The sequence below is a fragment of the Gracilinanus agilis genome, chromosome 3 (assembly GCF_016433145.1).
Source record: "Gracilinanus agilis isolate LMUSP501 chromosome 3, AgileGrace, whole genome shotgun sequence".
Taxonomy (NCBI): domain Eukaryota; kingdom Metazoa; phylum Chordata; class Mammalia; order Didelphimorphia; family Didelphidae; genus Gracilinanus; species Gracilinanus agilis.
Genome location: NC_058132.1, coordinates 525,524,098 through 525,546,877, shown reverse-complemented (window position 1 = coordinate 525,546,877; position 22,780 = coordinate 525,524,098). Strand labels below are relative to the sequence as shown.

The 22,780-nt window shown below is 34.7% G+C and overlaps 2 protein-coding genes across 2 annotated transcripts in view; one reads left to right on the top strand and one right to left on the bottom strand.

The window, feature by feature from the left end:
* Positions 1 to 22,780, top strand: part of UBAC2 (UBA domain containing 2) — a 284,290-nt gene that overhangs the window by 117,013 nt on the left and 144,497 nt on the right. Inside the window, exon 5 of the mRNA XM_044670551.1 lies at positions 19,357 to 19,480. Coding sequence (XP_044526486.1) covers positions 19,357 to 19,480 — 124 coding nt within the window. The remainder of the gene's footprint in view (positions 1 to 19,356; positions 19,481 to 22,780) is intronic.
* LOC123242642 (G-protein coupled receptor 183-like) lies at positions 874 to 12,056 on the bottom strand. Its single transcript, XM_044670550.1, has 2 exons — positions 12,034 to 12,056; positions 874 to 1,962 (listed from the first exon to the last, which is right to left on the bottom strand). The coding sequence occupies exon 2, from the start codon at positions 1,939 to 1,941 to the stop codon at positions 874 to 876; it is 1,068 nt and encodes a 355-aa protein (XP_044526485.1). The 5' UTR covers positions 1,942 to 1,962; positions 12,034 to 12,056.

The window sequence follows — 22,780 nt, the reverse complement described above, 5'->3', positions numbered from 1 at the left end:
AATAAACACATGAAAGAGATATCAGTTAGCTCAGAAAGTAATCACAATTTCTGACTATAGTTTTATTAAACTTTTTAATATTTACATAAATATCTTTATAATAACAATCTAAATTTTATAAATGATAATGCCATCAGTAATTTATATGCAGAGACTTTAATTTTAAAACAATTCCTTTAATTCCATAAAATAAAATTCTATTTTATTATTTTATAACAAAGTAAATGATCAATTAACACATATAAGTGCTTTATTTGATTGACAAATGAACATTGATTGCATTGTGTTTTGAGGCCTGGACATGGAGTCAGGAAAGACTGGTAACCATCAAGACTTTCTTCTCAGTGACTCTGGACAAGTCTCATAATTTTTCAGTGCATCAAGAGACTCCTAGGACTTACCTACTAAATTATAGATAAGCTTTAGGTGGAGGAATTTCCTACAATTAAAGTTCCCCACAATCAGGATATCATGGGTCCTTGGATATATTCATATAATTTAGTACATTAATTCTTTATTGGTTTTTCTCTTTTTCAGTTGTTGTGAGCACCGAAATCCTTCTGTATTTATTAAATTACTTTTCTCTTTATTCATTTCAATTGGTCTAGCTCTTAAAATACATAGGGAAGAGTAGTTTTTTAGATTTGTCACATCTTACTTATAATCATTGTAATTACATATACCTGAGCAGCTTTTGTCACATGGCATTCTGTCTTTGGGGTAACAGTTTGGTGTTTTTCTTTTTAACATACCCATTACTTTGTAAGTAACTATCCCCTTTTGAATTCTGAAAATTCACATTACCCAGTGAGAGAGGTTCTGAAGATGTGCTGAACAGACATTTTTCTTGTAAATACAAGATTTTATGCTTCATTACCTTCCATTTAAAGACTTAGAATGGATCATTGTTTGATTTTCTGTCATCTCACGTGAGTTTTCGTCAGGAGCTGATCTAACAGCACTTGAAATTGATACGCTAACTTGACGTTTCAACATTTTCATAACCCTTGTCTTATAACCTTTGCATGCAAAGAAATATATAAAAGGGTCCATGCAACAGTTGAAGTTCATTAGGCAAACAGTAAGATGGAGGGAAATCTGGAATATTTGTTGTTCTTTACAATCTGGTTCTTTTTGTAGCTTCTTAATCATATGTTGGATAATTGCGACATGATAAGGGGTGAAGCAGACAACAAATACAATAATTATAAAAATGATTGTGTTGAGAGCCTTTTTGTTTGCCCCAGATTTCTCAGTCAGTGGATTTTGTTTAGCAGTTTGGAAGAGTTTACAACATATTTGAGAATAGCATATAAGTATGATTACAAGTGGAATAGCATAACCTATTAAACAGGCGCCAAGGAGAATCCAAGGAAGATGGTCTGTTCCTTCAAAATTTGGATATTCCATGCAAGTTGTCCTTCCGTTTTCTTCCCTTGACATAGAATGTATGAGTAGTGGGAGTGTCTGAGCAAATACAAGAATCCAGACAAATATACACACACATTTGGCATGTTTGATTCTTTTCATCTTATTGTATCGAAGAGGGTGGACCACAGCCAAGAACCTATCGATACTCAAGCAAGTCATGAAGTTCACACCTGCATATGTATTAATGTAAAATATAAGAGCAGTTATCCTACACAAGCTTTCACCAATTTTCCAGTCAAACCCCATTGCATAGTAGGCTATCCGGGTTGGCAGAGCAGTAGTAAAAAGTATATCAGAAATGACGAGATTTGTTGAATAGAGTGTGGTGGAGTTAATTTTTCTTCTGTTTTGAAAAATGACAGACAAGGCTAATAGGTTACCAAGAAGTCCAATGATGAAGACAGTACTGTAATGAAGAGGCATTAAGAATTTTGCTACATTTCGATGTGCATACAGGTCACAGGTCATATTTGTTAATGTCGAAAACGGAGTGGTGAAGTTGGTTTCCATTTTTGCTAGGATTTTGTTTCTCTAGAGAAAAAAATATAAGCATAATATTAGTTAAAAGTATCATAAAGCATCTGTTGTTAAGAGAAAGAATTCTATAGTTATGCCAGGCAGCTATTTCTTCTGATATGAAATTCAGCAATTGTAAAATGAAAGTTGAGGACACAAAAAGAGCCTAAGAGTTTGAGGTTAAAAATTCATGTTACCACAATCATAGGTTAGTAAAAAACTGGGGAAGTCCTGAGTGAGAGAAATACATTAATATAGATAAGACAAGCCTGTTTTATGGTATAAGGAAAGCCCTAGCTTCTTAGGCTGAAATCCCCCTCCTTCCTTCTAAATCACTATATGATTAAAATAAGATAGATCATAGCCCCCCTTACATCTCAGGAAAGTATTGAACTATGGTTTTAAGCTGAATTTCAGTTGGGCATTTTTAATACATGGTTCCTATCACTGCCAGGAAATGAAATTAGTCACACATTTTGCTTACACTAGACTGTGAACATTACCACAATGATCTGATTTGTGTCAGAAAAGTGTGAGAGTTAGGCTCAAAGCTTCATGATAAACTAAAGGCAGTGTTTTTTAAGTTCTACAGAAAAAGGTAAAAAGAGAAAATTCAGTGAAGCATGTATTTGAGGAAAAGGCAGAACAATGAATTCCCTGTAGTTGTTTCTGAAAGGAATCCAGTTATCTCAGGAGAATTGGCACAGATCTGTTTTCTCAAGGGGACCAAGGAATTAGGAAATCTCTGTATAGGCAACAGTGATACTACTTACTTTATATGTAGCAGCTCACAAATACCACTGTCATATTCATCTACCTTTGTATGTTCACACACATAACACCTTTATGATTCAGCACATCCATACCTCTCCCTTTCCTTGGGCTACACTCTAAACAAAATGAACTGTTAAAACTTGGGTTCTATCACCTCCACGCCTTTGTCAGTGTTCACTCTGTGCTTATTTATCCCTCCATTACATCACCCAATCTGTACCTTTCCATCTTTGAAGCTACCTTACATGCAGTCTCTTCTATGAACCATTTCCATATTTTTCTCAAATCAGTAATGATTTTCTAAACTTGTACATTGCTTAATCTCTACCTCTCTTTTGATATACCCTAAACATTCTATACTATGCGCATTTGTCATATGTTATACATATCTCTCAACTAGATTGTGAGCTCCTTGAAACCAAGGACTAGGGACAACTGAGTAGATACTTTCTAGCTGTGTAACCGTGAGCAAGTCACGGAACCCCAATTACCAACTCCTTGTCACTTCTCTTTCGTAGAATTAATACTAAGACAAAAAGTAAGGGTTTTAAAAAGAAGTAGAAGAAACCAAGGACTGCACCATGTCTCATTTAATCTTCATATTTTCCCCAGTTCTTAAAATAGTGCTCAGTAGTAGATGTTGTGTGTGTTTTTTTTAAACCCTTACCTTCCACCTTAGAATTAATATTGTGTATTAATTCCAAGGCAGAAGAGTGGTAAGGACAAGGGGGGGAGGTTAAGTGACTGGCCCAGGATCACACAGCTAGGAAGTGTCTGAGGTCAGATTTGAACCTAGGACCTCCCATTTCTAGGCCTCAATCCACTGAGCCCCCTCAGTAGTAGGTATTTAATGAATGTTTGTTGCAGTTATATTTTGTACAAAAAAAGTGAGGTGATGAGGAAATCAAAGAAAGTATATTTAAGGGGAAAGATTACATGCAAGATATTTAGGAAATGAAAATAGGAAATTGGTCAGGTGGCATGAAGATTCCAGACAAGGGGTGTAGTTTAGGAAAAGGCATTGTGAAAATTTCAACTTCCTTTTATTATAATTTCACTTCTGAGGAAATGTTGCTTTTTAAAAATCCTAGCCATAACCTCCTTTATAATATTCATATTATCATTTATAAAATATTTCAAAACTCAGTCTCCTGGGAAATGTCCTGTTAAAGTACATTAGAGAGTTCTTAGTCCAACAGCTTTCTATATACATAAACATTATTATGGTGACTGAGGAAGAGAAAATTATAGGAATCAGAAACATTTCTTTGTTCTAGGTTGTCTTTTGTAACTGTAAATATGGGTCTGACTTTTTGGTCTGAACCAAACATACTTTCCACTAGAAGCAGAAATAATATACATTCCCATAAGAAGTCTTAAGAAAAAGCGGTTATTTTGTGGTCCAACTCTCCTTAAAGAATCCTCCCATCCAATATATTGTTGAAAGAGAGTGGACCAATTCACCAAATGCCAAATTTTCTCAAAGCAATTTGCCTGAAGTTTGATCAGAATTGACCTAGCCTCTTACCAAAGGTTCTGGGTCATTAGTGTTTAGACTGTTTTATAGGTCTGAATTTGTTTAGTTTCTCATTATTTCTCAGGTACTCCTACTTGTGGAACTGTTAGTCAGTTCATATATTTAGGCAGAATATGCCAAGTTGAATTTGAAGGTATTATACCTTATTAACTTTTAATGGGGAAAAAAAGTACAGATTTTTCTCAAGACTGTTTTTTCCTGAGACAAATGATGCTATAGGCATGGTACTTTCTAGCTAAAGGAAAAAACTACCATGATCTGTGTATTTCTCTTGTATTTGTGGAGTACTCAGACAGATGTGAGGCAGTTGAGTGGTATGGGAAATTGCAAATTTTTTCTGTACCTCAAAACCACCTTCTCCACTGGAGTAAAATCCCCTCTAATCAACAGGCTCTGTAGAAACTATCCATAACTGGTCTAAGGTATCTTTGAACAAAAGGTTGCAGATGTGATTTCTGCCTCCTTATCTAAGCTTGTTGTTTTTAAATCTCTGTACTCAGTATATTGGTCTGAGAAAAACATACATTCTCTCAGAACTAAGCACCCATAGAATTATTTGTAAGTTAGTTTTCTGTGGTTGGGGAGCCGTACGTACATTTATTTATTTATTTGTTTGTTTGTTTGCTTGTTTGTTTGTTTGTTTATTCATTCATTCATTCATTTATTTTTTTATGTGTGCCTGATAGACAATGGTTATTAGAATTGCTCATATCTTGATTTTATTATCTCATTTTGCATAATTAGACATGTTGAACGACATACTTTGTTTAACAACACAAAAAGAAAAGAAAAAGGCAAAAACTTAAGAGAGACAAAAAATTAATGTAATTTATGTTTTAGAAATAGTTTTTTGGGGGGGAAACAGCTTCCAAACATGTGCAGTTTTGGATATGTAGTACTAGATCATTCTGCAGTCAGAATGTACTTTCAGTTCAATACATGCACTTAAAAATACTGATATATTTAAAAATTAACTCTGCCCTGCATCAACTGGAGCATTAATTTTCCAAAAAAAGGGCAAATACAAATAATAATACAAAAAAAACCTTTTAAGTATCTAGGATCAGGACTAGCCCTTAGATAAATTGTGAAGTAAGTAGTTTGTTTTTGTGCCTGTGATGTCTGAATTCTGTGCATTTTGTTGCCTTTAATAGCCCACCCTTTGTCTCTCTTTACGTTCTTAATAGGGGCATCTAAGTGGTACAGTGGGAAGAGTGACAGGGCTGGAATCAAGAAGACTCATTTCCCTGAGTTCAAATCTGGCCTCAGATACTTACTAGACATGCGTGACCTTGGACAAATTATTTAACCATATTTACTTTAGTTTCCTCATCTGTAATATGAGCTGGAGAAGGAAATGGCAAACCACTCCAGTATCTCTATCAAGAAAACTCCAAATGGGGTCATGAAGAGTCAAGACACAATTGAAAAATGACTGAACAACAACAGAAATGTTCTTAATACCCTTGTTCTTTCTCACTTTCCACTCTCCTATCATAAGGTCTTCTGAGATGATTCATTCATATCTTGGTTCAAATGACTAATAGTTATAAATGTTGCTTTTCAAATATATTTGTGTTTCAGTAGGAATCATAGCCATGCATTAAGGAATTAATCTTGACCTGGAAAATCCAGCTGATGGGAATGATTTTCTTTCCTTTCTAGATGGTTATGAAATGATATCACACAAACCCTCTCCATCTACCTCTTTGAGGTTGGCCCTGCCCCAATTATAGATTTTGTGCTAGGAAAAGCTAGCTTTCTAAGTATCTGAAGTTTGAAGCATTGTATGATATAAGTAACTTCAAAGAATATACATTTTAAAAGATAGAAGCCCAGAATCAGCTTTATAGGCACAGGTGATATTTGTCTATTACAAAATAATGACTAAGGTGTTGCTTTTTCATTAAATCAAACTTCTTTTGTTTATACATAGCCTCCGCTCTTTGATTTGTCCATTGGGGGCAATGTAGGGAAGAGGGAAATAATTCTTAGGAAAGGATGAGAAACTTGGAAAATTATATTGAATATGAGTCACAGGAAGCTTCTTTCATTGTAGAACTGATGGGAAGTACAGGAAGTGATAGGAGAATATGCTGAGAAGTTTGCAACAAATAAGTTTATATTACTTCTGTTCTCTTGAGCACAGAACACCTGATAGGTGAATGGAATCTGTCATCACCCTCTCCTCTAATTACCTGATTTTCTAAGGTCTAGTTTTTGTCTAGTTTACGTAGGCTGTCTTCTCCTGCAGTTGAGGCATTTGGGTGACATCCAATGGCTCACACAGCTCAGAGAATTCAACAACCACCAAATTTCCTTATTTGTTGTCTAGTAGAATGAATCGTGCTATTTTGCATCTTTCTGTAAAAAGCATTAACACCTCTTGTAAACAAGAAACCTAAAAACAAGTAGCTAAATGACTTAGATAACCACCAGCTATCAAATTTATTGGCAAAGTTGGTTAAAAGAAAAATTATAGTTCTCTATCCATTACATTGTCCTTACTACCTTGGTAAAATGTTATTACCCCCCACATCTCCCATCCCTAATAGAATATAAGCTCACTGAAGCCAGTTTTTTATTTTTGCCTACCCAGCATTTAGCACAATGCTTTGACCATAGTAGAATGAAATGAAAATACATTAAACTTGAGTGATGGAATTAAATCAGCTCTCCTTTTTTTTTTTTTTTTTATGAGATGGTTCTTCATTTGCTCATATTGAGTTCTGACTGAAAGGTTTTTTTTTTTTTGTGTGCCAATATTCCTTTTTTATGAAAAAAAAATACAGAGAATTTTTTCAGGAAAAACTGTCAAATGAGGGGGTATCTCTCTAAAAATGAAAAGCTAGTAGATGGGTTAGAATTCTGAAGTCCCATTTAATATACGAACACGTGTGTGTGTGTGTGTGTGTGTGTGTGTGTGTGTGTGTGTGTGTGTATGAGAATGTGTCTATAGAGAGCTCTTATCTCAGACCTCAGCTGTCTTTTTATAAGGTCTGGTTGTTTCTTTCCAAAAATAATTTTTGCTGTAATTTTGTGGGGGCAGCTGGGTGGCTCAGTGGATTGAGAGCCCAGCCTAGAGATGGAAGGTCCTGGGTTCAAATGTGGCCTCAGACACTTATTAGCTGTGTGACTCTAAGCAAGTCAGTTAATCCACATTGCCTAGCCCTTATTGCTCTTCTGCCTTGGAACCAATACACTATTGATTCTAAGATAGAAGGTAAGAACTTCAAAAGGAAAATAAATAAATAAATAAATATAATTTGTCCTGTAATTTTGTAGCTAGTCACCATGGAATTACCTCTGACCTTTATCAAATCAGTCAAGTGTAGAATAAGATAAAAGGGGGCAGCTAGGTAGCACAGTAGATAGAACACTACACCTAGAGTCAGGAAGACCTGCTTTCTGATGTGGCTTCAGACACATCCTTAGCTGGGTGACTTAAGTCATTTAGGACAAAAAGCAAGGGTTAAAGAAAAGAAAAAATAGTAAGAAAAAATTTTATCACAAGCATTTTTTTCATTCTTTTGTCACCTATCATAGTGTCCTGTGTCTATTATGTTTTCAACATAGGTGAAATGTTAGTTATGTTTAGATTTTGTATTTCACAAGACCATACATTTAAAGATTGAAGGGGCTGCAGAAGGCAGCTACTCCTTTGCTTTATATTTGAGGAAACTGAGATCTAGGGAGGTTAAGAGATTTGTCCAAGGTTATATAAGTAGTCAGTTGCTAAAGCAGAATCTGAACCTGAGTTCTCTTACTCCTTGCACCACACTATTGATTACTTTCCTTAGAAGAAACAAAAGCTTATTTTGAGGAAAAAGATTGTAAAGAAACTGAGTTTGAAATGTTTTATGTTGTTAATTGTCTAGGTTAACTACATTAAGCACCTAGTTCAGTAGGGAAATTTGCATTTGCTAGAATCTCAAACTTAAAAAGAATGAGAAATTATCCCCTTTAACCTGTAACCCATTCAAACACACTCCCTCCCTCTCCCCACCTGCATAACTCCTGACACATGTTGGTTGTCAGCCAGACTGCTTCCTGAAGAGCTCCAGAGACAGGAATACATTACCCCAGAAAGAAATATGTTGCATTTTTTGACAGTTCTAATAGAAATTTTCTCTTTATAATGAGCCAAAATGTAATTCCCTTTCATTCCCACCTGTTGGTTCTTGCTTTTCTGGCTAGATTTATATGGGGAAAAGCTACTCCTTCCAAATTTTGTTCCATTAAGTATTTGAAGACAATTCTTATTTTCCTTCTGATTCTTTTTTTTTTTTTAGACTAAAGCTTCCCAGTTCAACCATTTCTCATATGATACGGTTTCTAGACCTTTTGCCATCCTGGCTTTGCTCATCATTATTTACAACAAGTAGTCAATATCCCTTTGAAATGTGGTACCCAAAAAGGAACTCAGCATGATAGATGTGGCCTGATCAACACAGTCAGATTAATCTTTAGCTTCTCTTGCTTTCTTTCTTTACTGCTTTCTTCTTTACTGATTCCTGTGTCATTTTTTTCTTACAAAGCTGAGAATGTAGAAAATTACTGGTCAGCTTTAACACAAAAAGTCAAACAAATGAAGGTCTGCTGTAGTATGCTATTAAAGTATATGTAGATTTTGCTACTAACAGCATTATAATGATTCAGGACAATTCTGAGGTACTTATGAAAAAGAATGCTATCCACCTCCAGAGAAAGAACTGTCGGAGTATGAATGCAGACAGAAGCATATAACTTATCACTTGTTTATTTGGGATATGTCTTAGAACTTTGTTTTTATAAGATTATTCACTTACAAAAACGAATAATATGGAAACATGTTTTGTATGATAATACATGTATAACCTGGACTGATTGCTTGCCAGCTCCAGGAGAGGGCAGAGAACAAGGGAGGGTGACAATTTGGATTCTATAACTTCAGAAAACTTATGTGGAAATTTGTTATTAAAATTAAAAAAATAAATAAATAAATAAAGTATATGTAATAATTAGTAGGATGCCAAGATGATGTTCGCCTTGGTCTCCTGGGAAAGTGTTACTAGACCTGGAATCTGAAGGCCTTGATTCAGGTGCTAGCTCTGTCCAGCACCAAGTCATTGTTTCACCACAGGAAAGTCACTTAACCCCTCCAAGTTTTCCTCTCCTCATCCATAAAATAGATGACAACATATATGTTATCTTCTTCCTATGGTTTTTATAAGAAAATCACTTTATAAATTTAAAGACTTACTCTTAATTTCTATTTTAATAATAGCATTTAGATAACACTTTAAAGTTTACAAAGTACTGTTTATGTTCTCTCATTTGATCCTCATATCAACCCTATGTGCTAAGAGCTTTTATTATGCCCATTTTACAGATGAGAAAACTGAAGCACACAGAGGTTAAGTGGCTTATCCAGGGTTACACAGCTTTCAAATGTCTATCTGAGGCAAGACTTATTAAACTCTGTTCTTCCTATCTTAAACTCTAGCACTCTACCCACTGACCTGCCTGGCCGCCTCAAGGATCTATGATTTCATCAGTATTCAATATTCTCTCCTCTAGTGCAAAGTACAACCATTCTATGCTTTAACATAGATGATATGATTCACAGGATTTTAGTTTTGGAAGGGGTCTCAGGATATATTTAATTCATAATATCCTCAAAAAGGGAATCCCCACCATACCATACCTGACAAGTAGTTGTCTTCCCTTTGCTCCAAGAACTTTAATCAGTGGGGAGAAAGCTCTGCTTTCTGAGGTAGACTATTTCATTTTTGGACAGCAGCAATTGTTAGGAATTTTTTTATGACATCCTTAATAAATTTTTTTCTATAGATTTTCTACTCTTTGCTCCTGGTGTGGCCCTTTATGACCAAATAGGACAAGTTTAATTGCTTTCTCACATGATAGCCTTTTAGATACATCCTCATTTTCTTCAGCAGATTGTCATCTAACATATTACCATTCTAGTTGCCTTCTTTTGGAGGCTATCCAATTTGTCATTGTTCTTCCTTAAACCATGCTATTCAGAAACAAACAGTATTCCTGACACGGTCTGACCTGGGCAGAGTTTATAGCAGGATTGTCACCTTGTTCTTGTGAACCGTGCCTCTCAGTACAAGCCCAGTGAGTCATATCCCGCTGCATTCTGAGCTTGGAGTCCAGTAAAGCCCCTAGATTTTCTTCAGACAAACTGCTGTGTAGCCAGTCCTTTCCCATCTTACACTTATGATATCAGCTTATTATATTCCATTTTTAACAATTTATAATTAAAACAATTTATCTGGTAGTCAACTATTATTATTAGAGTTATAAACTAATCTCTTGAAAGAAATACCTTATATATGGGACATGATATGAGCTGTAGTTTGACAGTGTCTAATATATGGAAAGATTCTTTATTAGTTTTACTTGTGTTTATATAATCTTGTGATCTAAGTTGAGAATATTTCAATAAATATTAATTATCCAATAATTTTTTGTTTAAAACTCCTCCACCTATGAACTTACTCAGAATCTCTATCAAAATAGAGATAGGTATTAAATGCTTCTCTTTCCCCTATTTCTATATTCCCATTTCCAAAATGATATTTAGAAGCATTCTGTGACTTGCCCCAAAACTTTAAGTTATATAGCTAGCCAGGAATCCAGCTTGCTTGATTTTCTCTTTATCCAATAATGAGATTTTCTGTTATCTAATAATGGTTGTTTGATGCAGATGGGTTTTCCCCCCTTCTTCTCCTGCATACCTTCTAAGAAGGACATTCTTCTTATACATATTGTTTCTTATGAGACATTATAGGCACTACACAAAAATAAAACTGAAAATAATCATTTTTATTGCCATTGTTTCCAAACCACATTATGATTTGAGATCAAGAAGGAATTTCATATTTTAATTTATAGTTGGTACTTTTTCAGGAGAAAAGACAAAGAATTAGATAACAAGTATTCAAAAATTCATTTACAGAGAATTTGTTTTACTTTGGGAGTGATGGAACCTTTTTTTCAGCATATGTAATCCTTTTTGAAATCTATATATAACATATTATGTAATATAATAATAATATGATAACAATTAAAAATAAAAATATAAATTAGGTCTTAAACTCTTGAACTTCCATCTTAGAATCAATATTGTATATTGTAAATTGTATATTGTATTCCAAGACAGAAGAGAGGTAAGGCACAGGCAATCAGGATTAAATGATTTGCTCAGGGTGAAATAGCTAGGAAGTGTTCTTAGGCTAGATTTGAACCTAGGATATCTCATCTCTAGGCTTGGCTCTCAATCCAATGAGCTACAGCTGCCCCCTCATCATTATACTCTTTTGAGTTTTGATTTTAAAAGGTTTTCTTTCTCTAATGAGAAAAGGTTAATTCTCAGTCTACAGTTCACATATGACTGTGTCCTAAAATGTCAGTTTAATGTATTTCTTTATTACTTTACCTATTAAGCTATTATTAGTTTATCAGTTTATATAGTTACACAGATTAAGCAGTAATGGTTAGTTTTTTTTTAAGCAAACACATTTTTGGCATATTTTCTAACCCTTTTCTAAATACCAAGTTAACAGGAAAAGATTATTAGTAATATTTGTTCATCTCTGGAGCAAGATTGTAAATTAGCAATAAAATAGTATTTTCATGCAAATACATATAGCTGGTGAATGAAACAAACTCTACCTTTCAGTTATATGAGAAATGAAATATTTCAAAAACATTAACTTTATAAAATTCTTAGATCATTGCTAAAAGTACAATAATTTTCTACTTACATGTTAGCAATTTTTTTAGGTCCTTTGTGAAGCAGTAACACTTGGCAGGAGTGACTTTAGGAAACTGAAGCACATTGCTCTTGTCATATTTGTTTGAAGGAAGATCATCTACAGATATCCTTTTACGGTGTTTCCTCTTTTTTTTCATCATCCTGTGACTGAATATAGTAGTTATCTTTTGCCCCATTGTGCACATGTGCATGTTTTTTTTTTTAATGGGAACTGAAATGGCTTTTGTCTTGCTGATGTTTGAGTATCTAGCAAAAGTCCCTTGGAATTTGTGAATTACTAATTTCTTTGGGTGGAACTTTATGAAAATTTTTTTAGTTTGACCTGAAAAAATATATTAGAAATCGACTAAAGTAACAGCCTAAAAATGAAGTATGGATTGTTTTCATGTATTTTACCTGCAGTATATGTGAATGTATTTTTTAAGAATGCTAGACAGTCTACTTAGAAACCTGCTTTGTGAGAACTCTGTTAACTATTAAGAGCTTATGAAGTGAGGGGCAGCTGGGTGGTTCAGTGGACTGTAAGCAGATGATGTGGGGAGGGGGCAGGAGAGAGAGTGCTTATGAATTAAATTAGTAGGAGATTGTTTCAAATATGTAGGAGTAGCATAGGCTAAGTTTTTTAGGCATGAGAGTGTAAAGTTTGATAAGTGGAAGGCAGTTGGAATGTAGGATAAACTTTAGGAATAAAAGTAGACAGAGAAGGGAGTGAGATTTCTGGAGTACCATCTCTCAGGTGACTAAAGAGCATTCCATCAGGGTTCTGAAGCTTATGCCCAGCATAAGTTTTGCTCTTTGGAAAAAATCTGCTCTGTCTCATGTTGAATTAGAGTCAGTCAATCATGTCATTTCTATTGATAAGGGAGGCAGATGGCATGGTTGTTTAAAGAGTACTAAATTTTATCTTGTCTCTTTTTCTGTTATCATGTGGCATTAACTTTATTACACTCTCTTACTTTGCTCTCTCCTAGGTTTATCAAGTAATTTCCCCTTACAGAACAAAATCAATTATTTTTTTAATGGGCATAAGTGACTTCTAACCCTTTGTACTTAGCTAAGAGTATAGAAAAAGGCATATTTATCAAATAGGCATCTGACATGAAGCCAGAAAAAATCTTTAATAAATTTATAAGATTAAGCAAGAGCTTGGCAGGCTGGAACTATAGATGAAACTCAGTGTATTTCCATGGATAGAATGTAAAAGAGGATTCTATTTCCTACAATTTTCTAAAACATAGATAATAAATTCTACTTGTCATTTTCAAAATTGCCTTGCTTATCTATGCTTTCCTCCAAATTTCATTCTGCTTAAAAGATATTAGAGTGACCCTCTTTTTGGGCAGAGGTATCATTATTTCTAATGTCCTTCCTTCCAATCTCTCTCCCACAGTTAAAAACCAAGAGAAAACAGGGGAGGGAGGGACCAAATAAGAATAGACAAGCAAAACAAATTCACTTAATGTCCATGCCTAGAAATGCATGTCTGTACCCTGAATCCATTGTCTCTATCAAGTCCTCTGGGAAAAAATGGTCATTTAATTAGTAAGAGTTTTGGAGTCATTCAGGTTGTTTTTGTTTTCCACTATTGTTGTCCTTGTATACATTTTTCTCCTGTTTTGCTCACTTATATTCTGTATCAGTTTGTATTATTGAGCATTTTCTGCAAACGTCCCTTTTATTATTTCTTATGACACAGTAATATTGCATTGCATATCTGTACTACATTTTGTTCATTCTCCATTTGTCTAATCTAAAACACTACCCTAGACTCTATTTCTTTGCTTTTCTCTTACTGTGTGACCCTGGACAAGTCACTTAAACCTCTGTTTGCCTCAGTTTCCTCATCTGTAAAATTGGGATGATAATAATAGTGCTCACTTCTCAGGGTTGTTGTGAGGATCAAATAAGGCATTAATAGTAAAGCACTTGGCTAGTGCCTGCCACATAGTGTTACATAAATGTTGTTATTATTATCATTATTATCATTATTATTATTATTATTATTATTATTATTATATCCCCTTCCCATACCCACACTTCTTATCTATCTGAAAGGAAAAGAAGGTTTGTTTTGTGTGTGATTATTTCCTTCCCCAAATTATCCTGTCTCTTAACAGATTCCTCAGTTACTTCTACATTAAGTTTGATATATTTTTATATGACTGTGTGTGTGTGAGAGGGAGGAAAAAAATGTTGAATTCTCCAGTGCCCATATCAAATGAATGAAGTTCAGCTGATACTTATACTCCTTCCCTTTCTTCCATATTCTTCTTACCTCACATATGAGACTTAGCAAATTTTATCCCCTTTTCCCTCCTTTCTAGATTATTATATTCTTTTTGTCTTTTCTTTTCTGAGAAAGTTCTTCATATCCTCAGAACAGAACCAATCCATTACCACCATATTTATTTTTGCTCTTATTTTAAATTTAACTCCCTCTCTCTCCTTTGAAGATATTAAGATTCTGAAGTTACACTTGATTCTTCTTCTATTAGAATGCTCACTCTTTATATCAGAGTCATTTCTAGTTCCTCAAAGGTTTCTAGGACTCTAATTTGTTTTTCAGAGCCCCGTACCTACCTTTTATTTTTTTTTTTTTAATCAGGAATTCTTGAAAAGTCCTTTGTTCCACTAAGGATCCATTTCTTCCTCAAAAGTATTAGATTCAACTTTGTAGGATAATTTTATCCTTGATCGTAAGCTTATCTCATTTGAATTTTCCAGTATTGTATTCCAAGGTTTCCTGATTTTTAATAGATAATATCAAGTCTTATGTGATCCTGATTATAGTTTCTTGATTCTTAACTGCTTCTTTTTGGTTGTTTAAAGTGTTTTTTTTCCCCCTTTGATGTAGAAACTTAGAATTTTGTCCATCATTTCCTTTTACTTGAAGTTCTCACAGAAAATCCATTTTTTCTTTTGAGTCTACTTGATGTTGTTATAGAGATATTTGATTCTTTTGGGCAGTAGGTAGATTTGCAGTAATTTTTCATACTAGTTGATGTTTTCTTTACATTATTTTTCTAGTTTTAATTCCTGACTTAGGTCCTTGTGTCAGGGCCAATCTCTGGAGAACTATGCTGTGTGAGTCATCCCTACATGCTCTTGCTCCAGGTCCCCTGAACTTTTGAGCTAAATCTCTTTTTCTTGGAGTTAGATTCACTAGATCTTTGAGGTTCAGAATGCATGGATGTTTAGGACCTTCTCTGGTATCACAGGAGAGATTATTAGAGACCTTAGAGCCATTCTAGGTGAACATTGCAACACTCCCCGCTACTATTCCCCATCCTGAGCTTTCCCAGGGGAGCCCTCCACTCCTTCCACCTCCTACCACAATGCTTTACTGGTTACATGGATCCCATTGCTGGTTTTACTGGGAAGCTACCTTGTACTAGCGGCTGTTTTAGCCCCTTCCTATTTGTGACATTCTAGTTTAAAAGGTAATTTATTTATAGTTCGTCATTGGATTTCTTAGTCAGTTCAGTCTAGTGTGAATTTTAAGGTTTTGGATGAATAGATTTGTGGGAACAGACGTTTTGTCTTCCATTTAGGCAATGATCATGGCAGGAGGACCACTTCTTACATGGGGGAAGGGAGAGCCATGGAAGGTTTGAGAAAGGATGAAAAGGTTTGGGAAAGTCTCTGTTATGAGTGAAAAAGTGAAACAAATAGGGAGATATAAAAGCATTGCCTTGCTGCAGTGAAAGCCCAGTTGAGATTATATAACATTAACTCCTAGTGGACCCAGCCTATATGAGTTAGTGTTTTTCTCCAATTTTCTTCTGCAGCATGTATATAGGAGCAGAAGCAGTGAATGGTGGAAGTGATCCAGGGCTGCGGTTTTGGAGAGCAAGATCTTCAACAGTATGAAAGGACAAAGGGCTGGAGAAAAGAAGATAGTATGGAGTTAAAGGGAAAGAAGCACAGTGTGGAAGTGATAGTCTGGGAAGGACTCAGGAGTTACAAGGCAGATGGTGAGGTGGAATAATAAGGATTTCAGAGTTGATAAGCATGCATGTAGAACACTTCTGGATGATGGCAAGATCAGAGGTAAGATCTATGTGTAGCTGTGGTGGGATAAAGTTTAGAGTAGGCCATCAAGGGAATAAGCAGGTTAGGGGATTGAGAGTTTAGGGTATTTGAGGAGGTATCAATATGTATGTTGAAGTCTAAGGGCAAGAGTTGGAGAGGAGAGAAAGGCAATGAGCCAGGCTCCATAAGGAAGGAAGCAGCATGTTATAAGTGTCTGGCGTTATGAGGGCTGAAGCTGAATGAGTGTGGAAGATCCCTAAGTGTAACACACAAGTTGTGGTAGTGAAACACAAAAGAACTTCACAGGGCTATATCTGTAATGAATCTGCTGCACCCAACTTCAGAATAACAGTGTCCCAAGACAGGTAGTCAAGTGAAGAATCTGTGGTTAAGAACACATAGCCGTCTCTGTCCTGGCTCAATTATGGATAAAGCTGCCTGACTATGATTTTGGGCAATGAGCCAGGCTCCATAAAGAAGGAAGCAGTATATTGGTGGTCTGCAGGGAAGTTACCAGAATCTTGATTGAATGATGAATATGGATTGAATCAACCTCTGAGAAAGAAAGGTTATTAAGTGATAGTAAACAGAGGGATAAGACCAAAGAGAATGATTGTTTATATTATATAGTATTGTATATATATGTATATGTATATACATATATACATTTTTTTTGCTAAATAAGATAAGGAAATATTGGAAAATGTGGCATTTTATAAAATTTTCTCTATGGGAAAACAACTGCTCTCAAATTTTTAAATTTTTTTTGTTGTTGTTAAGTACTTTGGTCTACAGTTAAGTACTCTGTGGTCTATATATTCATATGTGGTATCTGGAATTTAGTCATTTAAAATTTTGCAGTCATTAATCATCTTAAACTTCTTATAATGAGGTATATGACATGATTTTGGTCTTTAAGGTTTCTATCAGTATGTTTATGTTTATATCTGAAATACAACCTCAAAAATTAATCTCACTTAACTGTTAAGTCACAATTTGGTGACTAATTTGCCATTGTACGTCAGAAAAGAACCATCTTAAAGTAAGTTCCTCAGAGGATAGATTCTGTGGTGGGAAATTTTAGGTGGAATTGGTTTATAAAAATAGAACTTTAATGTCATTGTTCACAGTATTTTTAGACATTTAAAACCATGCATTTTTAGTTTGTCAAATGTGCTTCTTCCTAAAAAAACAAGCAAACAAACAAAAAACTTCCAACTAAGCTATTCTTTTACATATAGTAAGTTAAAAGAAAACTTAATATAGCCAGGCAAGAAATGAGGAGATGTTCAGGGCTTAGCTCCCTCCTTTAAATGGGGACCTTGAATTCATAGTCCTAGGGCAGATAAAGGTGATGAGATAGAATATCAATCCTGATCTTGCAGGGTGATGAGATTTTCCCAGTAATGAACTTCCTGGGGTTTGGTGGGAAAGTCAGAGAAGTCCTAAGTAGTGCAGCTAAGAGAGAAATGAGATGTTCTGGGTCTACATTATCCAGAACTTTCTAAACAATATTTTGAGTCTTTCCTAAGCATAATTTCGATCATTTCTTTCACCTCTTAGAAGCTTAAAGTGACTCCAGTTAACTTTTATGTCAAATTAAAATTCACAGACATTTATTGCTTCCTTTCACACTGTTTCTCTTTTCTTCTTCCAGTCTTTTCTTCCATGGATTCTTCCCCTCTCAAACCACCTACACCTATTTCCTATTTCTCATAAACAACTCACTTCTTATTTCTAATTCTTAAGGCATTTTTCCTGAATTCAGTAAAATTCAACTAACATATATTAAGTGCCTGCTATGTACAAGGTGCTATACCAGTCTCTAGGGGATATGAAGGTAAAAAATAAGACAGACTGCGTCCCTAAAATGACCTTACCCTTCTTTTAGGCCGAGCCACCACCTATCTCCTCTTAAAAAGTGTCTGACTCATCTCCTCTATGACGACTTTCTTCCTAAGTAAGCCTCTTAGGTGCTCCCATGATTTTGCTAACCATTAAGAACAATGTTTTTTGTGTCTGTGAAGCTTCAATTGATGGTTTATTTTTTATGATCTTCTATATACTCAATTGTATTTGATAGACATCTTACATTAGATTTTGAACTTCTCAAAGGCAGTCACTATGTATGCTTTTGTGATTTCTCTTAGTGAGGATTCATTCCATGTGGATGAGGAAATTTCATTTCTCTGTAGTACTTCTAGATACTCAAATATGATTTTAACAGAGAATGCTATGTAGTCAGAGAAAGGTGTTAGACATGGTTTAGGAGGGTGAAATTAGCTGGCTATGTGTAACATCACAATCATATTGTCTATATTGCATTTTAAATCATCTTTGTCAGAGGAAAAAGTTATGTGCTGTCAGTTGAAGTAGATAGCTTGGTAATTATCTAGATGCCCTTCTGAACTCAAATTCGTTTGTGTCATTGCAGGTTTTTTCCTAGTAATTTTAGGCACATTTTTTTTTTTTGAGGTGTCTACTCATTTCTTTAGCAATGAGTTGTGCACCTGGTCCATTGAGTTGAGTAACCTAGTTCTTTTATTCAAATAGGATCTTGGGTGGTGTGTTTTTCTCTGTGCCTCTGCATTTTAACATATTCAGGTCGTTGCCTAGGAACACACAATTTTTACAAAGTGCATTTCTTTCATTTGTACATCAGTGCATAAAATTCATGAGGTTAGGATGCAAAAGATGGGGAGGGAGTTTTTGACTTTGCTTGTGCAACATTTTATTTGAATTAATGTGAGAAACTGTGGGACAAGTAGAAAATACTTCAAAAGAGCAGTGGTGAAGTGAGTTCATAGTGCTGCAGTCACATTACTTTAGCATACTTTAAGCAGGCCATAGGGTTTGTCCCACTTAGAAGCACTGATCTCTTTGAGATTAAATTATTGTGGATGTTAACTAACACAAAAGAAAATTTGAAATACTTATTTTCCCTTTTCTTAATGAAAACAATTATCATCATACTCAGTGACTATTCATTATCCTTTTCTGAAATGCTATTTTTGAAGCTATTCATTACTTTTTAATCAAAATATAGTTACTTGGGGGACTTGTACATATATGAAAATTTATATACATTATAAAAGATGATATTTAAAATAGAAAAAAATAATTTTTAAGTTTAGGAAATTAACTTTTAAAATAAATTTGTAGAAAAATATCATGCTTATAATGTTTTTTAGAAATTGAGATGTTAATGATCTGGCAAAAAGTAATGTCAGTTCTCTCCTTTTCTTCAACATGGTAATCACATTTTTGTTTGTTTTCATAGTCTCGGGCCTGTATTTGCTCTGTTTGTACCATTTTACTGCTCCATTCCAAGAGTTCAAGTGACACAAATTCTGGGCCAGTTTTCCATCACAAACAAGACATTGATTTATATATTGGGGCTACAGGTACAGTATGTATTTTATGTTCTTTTTGTTTTAACCAGATCTTATTTCATATTTATCTTTCCCTTTCCCCATAACTTTGGCCTCATTAGCCACATTAGCTCTTTAGAGGAAAAGTTATTGAAAAGGTACATCAAAGTCTAACAGATACTAGAAATCTTTAATAGTTGGTGGTAATCTGAGAACAATTTTCACTGTAACTGATACACTGATACTTAAGGAAAATATTTTTACTTTATAGCGTACCAATATGTCAAATACTATCAAATTTGATGTCCAGAAGAAAGTTTTCTATGAGGAACACAGATTAAAAATTTTTTTTCCCATGGTTCCATGTTTCATGTTTTCTCCCTCCACTCATCCCTCCCTTCTCCTGGAGTTGGCAAGCAATAATGTATTTTATCACTTGAATCCATTTCCATATTCATTTTTTTTTAAAGAGCAGTCCTTTAAAACCAAAACCTCAAATCATGTACCCATTTGAACAAGTGATAAATCATATGTTTTCTTCTGGATTTCTTCTCTCACAGTTCTTTCTCTGGATGTGGATAGCATTCTTTCTCATAAGTCCCTCAGAATTGTCCTGGATCATTGCATTACTTTTAGTAGCAAAATTAGTTACTTTTGATCAGTCCAGATGTTTTTTTACCAACTTGAACTTTTATTTCTCAGAATGCTTTGCAAACTGCATAACTTCTATATTCACCAACATATCTCTTATGTCCATTCACTTTTCTTGTGTATTATCTTTAAATTTAAATGATGTCTTGAAGAATACTTTAGAAAACTCATCTAAATTTTAAACTTTATTTATGAACGTTGAATGCCTACTGTGTACAAGTCAACGAAGGAAATGCAGGTAATTAATCATCCCCCCCCCCATATGACTTAATTATTTAATTAATAAAAGGGTCTTCCTTATACACTGACTTCATTATCAGTTAGGGAAAATATATTGGTTGTGACTTGACCTTTCCCTTTGAGGAGTTTATGAGCTACTCCATTTAAAAGGTTGTATTGGCATCACCCCTTTTAGTCTAAAATAGCTTAATTTCAGAATGGTTCCAGTTTTCTGTTCTTATCCCTTCTCTTTTTTCTTAGTCCTCTTTGATCATCTAAAATTATTTTTTTTGTGTGCTGCTTTTTGATACTGCTTTGACTTTTCAACTTGAAGTTTAATGTTTATAATTTTCTTTCCCCCTTTACCCCAGATTTGTGACTAATGTCTCTTAAAAGGGCCTATCTTCCTAGTTAATCCTCTTCCAGAGTCACTGTTAGGCTTTATCTGTCATCTTCACAGACCTTCTCTTGCCATTTCTCACAACTTACTCGGCAACTCTTCACCTCTATGGATTAACTCCTTTTTAGCTTTCCTAACATTCTTGTATAGCTAATAAAATCTCTGCTTTCCCATGCTAAATCAATTTAAAATTTTAGAAATCTAATGGGAAATAAACATATTCACTAATTTAATAATATTTTTGCATCTTATGTGTTTTATGGATTATATGTATATATGTTTATGTATATGCACACATATGTGTGTATCATATAATATACACATTTACTGTCTTTGGTTTCTGGACTTCAGATCTTTTCTTGCGAAGATTCTCTCTTATTCATTCTGGAAAAATAACCATAATTGATTAAAGAGTTATTTTAGTTATATTCCTAAGGAATTGTGTACTTCAACATTTTAACATTAAGTATTATAGAAGGTAGTGTGACATAGTGGATAGATTCTTGTTCTTAAAGTCATAAAGATCTGGGTTTAAATTTTGCCTTTGACATGACTATCTACATGACACTTACCAAGGGATTTAGTTTCTGTGTGTCTGGCTCATTAAAACCTTTGCAAAGGGGGGCAGCTGGGTAGCTCAGTGGATTGAGAACCAGGCCTAGAGACGGGAGGTCCTAGGTTCAAATCTGGCCTCAGACACTTCCCAGCTGTGTGACCCTGGGCAAGTCACTAGACCCCCATTGCCTGCCCTTACCACTCTTCTGCCTTGGAGCCAATACACAGTATTGACTCCAAGATGGAAGGTAAGGGTTTAAAAAAAAAAAAAAAAAACCTTTGCAAAGGAAGCAGTCATGGAAGGGATTCCCTATGTTGACAAAAATCACAAATCCTGCACGTATTTCCACAAGCATTAAGGAAAGTTCATTCTCCCTTTACATCCCCTGTGATTTCACCAAATGCGTTATGGATCACATAGTCAATAAAAATATATTTATCGAATAACTTTTATATGAGGATACTAGACTGATTATAATATAGAAGAAAAGGGAGTTTAAGGCATGGGACCTCCCTCAAGGAGTTCATAGTTTAGTTGGGAAGCAAAGATTATCCTGGGATCATCCAATTAGAGCTCAAAGAAACCTTAAAGGTCATGGTTCCCTCATTTAACCCATGAGGAAACTGAGGCCCAGAAAGATACTTTATTTATATATATGTGTTTGTATGTGTGTGTGTGTGTGTGTGTATAAAAAGTTGGAAAAGGTATTCCTATCCAAACTCTGATTAATACAGCACTTTTATCCCCTGATCATACTGCATCTTTACATATATTCTATTCTATAAAAACCATAGTTAAAATATAAGGCAGTTTGATAAATGTCAAAAGAGCAATGAGAAGAGCTTTAGGAAATCAGAGGAAGAGGAAATGTACTGATGAAATAAAAGGCAATATACATTATATTTAGGCATAAAATCATAATGCTGGAAAGAAGACAAGACTTAGTCAAACCCAAGTTGGATGACCTCCCCGACTTCTGCCACCATCCATTGTATTCCTGTGGGGAAGTAGCTTAACATCTCTGGGTGAACCTCAGTTTACATAGCTAGCTATAGAATAAGGAGATTTGATTTGATGATATGTAAGAGACTTTAGCATTCATCCTTACATAGGATAGCCCTCATTTTGCTTGGGCCCAAAGAGAAATAGCCTGCTTACATTCAAGTAGATAGTTAATGGTGAAGTTCCAGTCCACTGTTTATTGCATTAAACCACACTACTTTAGTCTTTCCTTTTTAATATTGAAGTATTTATTAACAAACAGGAGAATGACCAAAAGTCAAGAAGCAACAAAAGCAGATTGTAATAGAGAATAATAGTGAAATCAGGAAGCCAGGTCTAGAGATTGGAGGTCCTGAGTTCAAATCTGGATTCTGACACTTCCTAACTATGTGACCCTGGGAAAATCACCCCCCTGTGCTCTTCTCACTTGGATCCAATACATAGTATTGATTCTAACATGAAAGGTAAGGGTTTAAAAAAACAACAAAACTGAAGTTATGTGGCT